We start from the raw sequence: 5,271 nt of genomic DNA, 5'->3' as shown, positions 1-5,271 counted from the left end.
AAAGTATGTTTCCTGGGGTGCTCTTAATTCCTGTGCTCAAGTAATCCTCCTGCCTTAGACTCCCAAAGTTCTGGGATACAGTCATAGACCACCATGCGTGGACTCCCATAATTTTTTCAAACAGTTGGCCTGTTGAAATAAATATTCAAATAAGGTCCACATGGTACATTTGTTTGATAAATCTAAATCTCTTTCGATCTACCATCTCTTTTCTTTGCATTTTATTAGTTGAATACATTGAATTGTTTGTCCTATAGATTTTCCACAACCTGGATTTTGCATTTCCATGGTAGTGTTTAACATGTTCCTCTATTGTCTATACTTCATATAAATGAGTAATTAGATTTAGAGGCGTGATTAAATTCTGGTTAGATGTTTTTCAGGGGTGGGAAGGAGAATACTTTATAGGTGATATTGTGTAGTTCCTAATGAGTTATATCTAGAGGCATATAGAGACAAGGTAGTTTATTTTTGTGAGGCTAAGATAAGCCTTAAAAGTACCTTTTTAAAATATTTAATTTTTAAAAATTGGCAATAATTGTACATATGCATGGGGGTACTTGGTGGTATTTCCATACATATATAGTGATATGATCAAGGTAATTAGCATATCCATCATCTCAAACATGTATCATTTCTTTGTGTTGGGTACCTTAAAAGTTTTTAAATGCTCTCTAGTTCTCAGTGGGCTGAGATATTATCAGACTTATCTATTCATTATAACGTTTGTGTGAGAAATTTTATCTAGAGTTTATATTAAATCTACTATCTCTATTTATGAAGGCATTCAGAAACATTAGAACTTAATTTATGAGGTAGTAGTCACAGAAAGCTGTGTAGTTGCTTATCTGACAGACCCTCTCTCTCTCTAATAGCTGGAGGAAAAACGTAAACAGCAGAAAGAAGCGGCTTGCTTCAAGGCACGTCCAAACACCGTCATCTCCCAAGAGCCCTTTGTTCCCAAGAAGGAGAAGAAATCAGTTGCTGGTAGTGTTCTATGTACTCTTGTGGGATTGGGGCAGAATTGTCAGACTTTCCAGGAGGCTGCTGGACCTCAATATGTCAGTACAATACTGTGTCAACCAGGAGTGTTTGATTTCAGAGGATGGTATCTTTTCTTCCTCGAGACCCATTTTTGTCTTTATTGATCCCAGTGCTATGTTGAGTTGTAGGATGTGTTGGGGTCAGATTCATTTAACATGAACCTTGGCAGCTAGCATTCCAACAAGAGTTCCAGGCTTTCCCACCCACAGAATAGCAAGGAAATGAGGGAAGGGAGAGCCAGGATGCCTTTGTGTAGTTCACCCTCAAGCAAGCCTTAGATACAAAACATTTGGTTCCTTAATTACTGGGCAGTGTGTGAGAAAATTGGGATTCTTTTCCTGTGTCCACCTCAAAATCATTGTGTAGTTTGGAGCACGCTACTTCACCTCTGTGGGTCTTGCTTTGTTCTCAGTTACACTGGATGACTTCCAGGGACCCTTCCAACTCTTACAGTCTAAAACTGTACATAGCTGATGCCATCGTTCTCCTAACAGGGCTTCCTCAGAGCTCAGCCCTTCTGCTGCCACGCATGTCTGTGCCATTTGCTCTTCTGGGAGGAGCTCGGGGGAGGCTAGATGTATGCAAGTCCTGCTTGTGCATCAATATATCTCTGTTTCTATACTCAGAGGGCCTTTCTGGTTCTCTAGTTCAGGAACCTTTCCAGCTGGCTACTGAGAAGAGAGCCAAAGAGCGGCAGGAGCTGGAGAGGAGAATGGCTGAAGTGGAAGCCCAGAAAGCACAGCTACTGGAGGAGGCCAGGCAGCAGGAGGAAGAGCAGAAGAAGGAGGAGCTGACCAAGCTGCGGCGAGAACTGGTAACCTGATAGCATGAGTACTGACTAACCTCCCTTTTACTGAATCGGAGTCTCCTTCTGTTATCCAGGCTGGAGTGCAGTGGCACACTCATGGCTCACTGCAGCCTCGACCTTCTGAACTCACGCGATCTTCCTGCCATGCATCACCATGCTCAGCTGATTTTTTTTTTTTTATAGCGACACAGTCTGGCTATGTTGCCTAGACTGGTCTCAAACTCTCCCACCTCGGCCCCCAAAGTGCTGGGATTACAGGGGCCTGTCTTTGTACTGTTTTACCTGTACCTTGCCTTGTTCTAGACAGGATCTAAAGTGGCCTACAAGACTACATCAAAGACAACAAGTGAAAGGGGGAATCACACACTGCTGAGGATAGTGATAAAGCTGAAATGTGAATGAGGCTAAAGATACATACATTGTGATCTAAGTAAGAGCCTAGTTTTGGCCGTTTTTAGGATCCAACCTGTCAGTTACGAAACTCATAATGTTCATGAGACATAAACAAGACAATTGCTTAAAAAATGCATTTATCCTTGATACTGACTTCAGATAGGATTTCTTCCAGGGTCTTCGTAAGGAGGACATCATGTGGTATAATTATGCACTGTGCTGCTTTTTCTTTTTGTTTTTTGAGTCAAGGTCTCACCCTGTCACCCAGGCTGGAGAACAGTGGCACGGTCACTGCTCACTGCAGCCTCAAACCCCTGGGCACAAGTGATCTCCTACATCAGCCTCCTGGTAGCCGGGACTACAGGCATGTGCCACCATGCCCAGCTAATTTTTTTTGTAGAGATGAGGTCTTAATAAGTTTCCCAGACTGGTCCGGAGCTCAAGGTCTCAAAGTGATCCTCTAGCCTTGGCCTCCTAAAGAACGGGGTTTATAGGCATAAGCCACTACACCCAGCACAGTGTTACAATTCTTAGGACTTTCTTTTTATTTATTTGTTTATTTTATTTAGTTAACTCATTTTTATGATTTCCTTCCTGAATAAGGAATGACCCCTGAGTTTTATAATTAGATAAGGATACATAGGGAAGGACATGTGATTTGCGTGGCAGCTGTATTTTTGTTTCCCTGTTGGTTTTTTGTTTTTTGTTTGTTGAAGTTTCGCTCTGTTGCCCAAGCTCGTGTGCAACCACAGCCTCGATCTGCTGTGCTCAGGTGATCCTTCCACCTCAGCCTTCCAAGTGCTGGAACGTAGGTGTGCACCACAATGCCTGGCTAATTTTTTTTTTTTCTTTTTTTTTTGAGTTGGAGTCTCACTCTGTCACCCAGACTGGAGTGCAGTGGCCACTCCCGGCCATCGCAGCCTCGACCTGCTGGTCTCCGGCTATCCTTCCGCATCAGCCTTCCAAGTAACTGGAACTACAGTCGTGCGCTACCATGCCCGGCTCATTTTTTATTTTATTGTAAAGATGAGGTCTCGTCAAGTTGCCCAAGCGGGTCTCAAACCCGCGGGCTCAGGCAATCCACTCACCTCAGCCTCCCAAAGGCGTGGGATTACAGGCTGAGCCACCAGGCCCGGCTAATTTTTAAATTTATTGTAGAGATAAGGTCTCGCCAAGTTGCCCAGGCTGGTTTCAAACTCCTACGCCAGGCAGTCCTCTCGCCTTGGACTCCCAAATTGCTGGGATTATAGACATGAGCTGTGTGCCCTGCTGTTCTCCTCTTAATGCTCGGCCCAAACTCCTTGGAGTTACAGTATGTATCAGGACAGGTGATCTTCCATGTTAACACTAGCAGAATGATTTAGGTAGTAGCTATCCAAAAAGAAATACTAATTCACATGGAGGACCAGTTTCTTGTGAGCACAGCAAGTTGTGTTAACTGCATTAATGAGGAAGAAGACAACTTTAGATGGAACTTCCTATGATTAACAGATGGGCAAATATAGAAATATGAGGAAGGAGAATAGGATGATGTTGGTGAAAGGATCACAGTTACAGTTAGATGGGAGGAATAATTTTCAAAAGATCCATGATGCAGCAAGGTGACTACAGTTATGGTATATCGTATTCTTGAAAAACGTAGAGGATGTTATGTGCTCTCACCATAAAAATGATAGATATGTGAGGTAATGTGCCTGTTAGTTAGCAAGGTTTAACCATTCCATAGTGTATCTCTACTTCAGAACATTGAGTGGTACATGATAAGAGCTTAATCTGTCAGTTAAAAGGAAGAGATATATAAATGGTTAAGGTTTTTCTAAAAGTGCTAGCTTAGCAGATGAAGCAGCTGTTGGCATAGTGGCCATGTCCACCGGAAGGCTCTGTGAACATTCACGAGACTAGCCTCTTGACAAAGTACAAACTGTTATTTGCTAATGAAGGAGAAAGCAGTGCAATGTGTATTCCAGATATGCTCATAAAACTGGCCTTTTTTTCTGGCCTCAACTTCTTTTGAATTTTCGACCCTAGGTACCTGCCTCTTGTGTATGTCTCCATTGTAGAACTGTTTCTTAGAGCAGTTCTTGATGTAGGCTGATGGCAACATGTTATAAATCACATTTCAGTCAATGCTAGTTAGCTGTCTACTAATTGCTTGATTTGCGATTGATTTTCAACTACTCAAAAGGATGAATGGGACAATGCCTTATCTACCAATCCTTCCTGTTTTTGTATATTCTTGCTTCGTGTTTATTAAAAGTCAGTAAGCCTAAGATTACACTCGGGCGAATTCTTAAATTATAACTGTTCTCTGGTATAATTGATTTGGCCCTACTATACCCTAGTAAATCACACCGGAGAAAGTTTTGGCATTCTTTGAAGAAAGCTGAGGGACCAAAGCCCGGTGCAATGGCTCACGCCTGTAATCCCAGCACTTTAGGAGTCTGAGGTGAGAGGACTGCCTGAGCCCACGCGTTAGAGACCAACCTGGGCAACAAGGCGAGACCTCATCTAAATCAAAAAAATTGTCTGGGTGTGGTGACGCACACCAGTAGTTCCAGCTGCTTGGAAGGCTGAGGTGGAAGGATTGCCTGAGCCCAGCAGATCAAGGCTGTGGTGGCAGTGGGCATGCCACTACGCTCCAGCCTGGGCAACAGAGTGAAACTTCAACTAAAAAAGAAAAAAAACAGGAAAACAAAAATACAGCAAGTTCCATGTCCTTCCCTATGGATCCTTATCTAATTATAAAACTCACTGGTCGTTCCTTAGCCAAGAAGGAAATCATAAAAATAAGTTAACTAAATAAAATAATAAATAAATAAAAAGAAAATCCTTGGAATTATAACGCTGTGCTGGGTGTGGTGACTCATGCCTATAATCCCCGCACTTTGGGAGGCCAAGGGTAGAGGATGACTTTGAGACCTGGAGCTCCAGACCAGTTGGGCAACATAACAAGACCACATCTCTACAAAAAAAATTAGCTGGGCATGGTGGCACACATCTGTAGTCCTAGCTACAAGGAGGTAGAG

The 5,271-nt window shown here is 42.9% G+C and overlaps 1 protein-coding gene across 1 annotated transcript; it reads left to right on the top strand.

Annotated features, from left to right (window-relative positions):
• Positions 1-875: 875 nt before the first annotated feature.
• Positions 876-1,858, top strand: LOC103254635 (targeting protein for Xklp2-like; the record flags this gene model as incomplete). Its single annotated transcript, XM_008052664.1, has 2 exons — positions 876-987; positions 1,671-1,858. Coding segments are annotated over 2 exons (300 nt in total), but the record flags the coding sequence as incomplete, so codon positions are not given.
• Positions 1,859-5,271: the final 3,413 nt, after the last annotated feature.

The sequence above is a fragment of the Carlito syrichta genome, unplaced genomic scaffold (genome assembly GCF_000164805.1).
Source record: "Carlito syrichta isolate Samal-C Ts95f unplaced genomic scaffold, Tarsius_syrichta-2.0.1 Scaffold287196, whole genome shotgun sequence".
Lineage (NCBI taxonomy): Eukaryota > Metazoa > Chordata > Mammalia > Primates > Tarsiidae > Carlito > Carlito syrichta.
The sequence above is the reverse complement of the archived record's forward strand: the minus strand, read 5'-3'. Positions and strand labels throughout refer to the sequence as shown.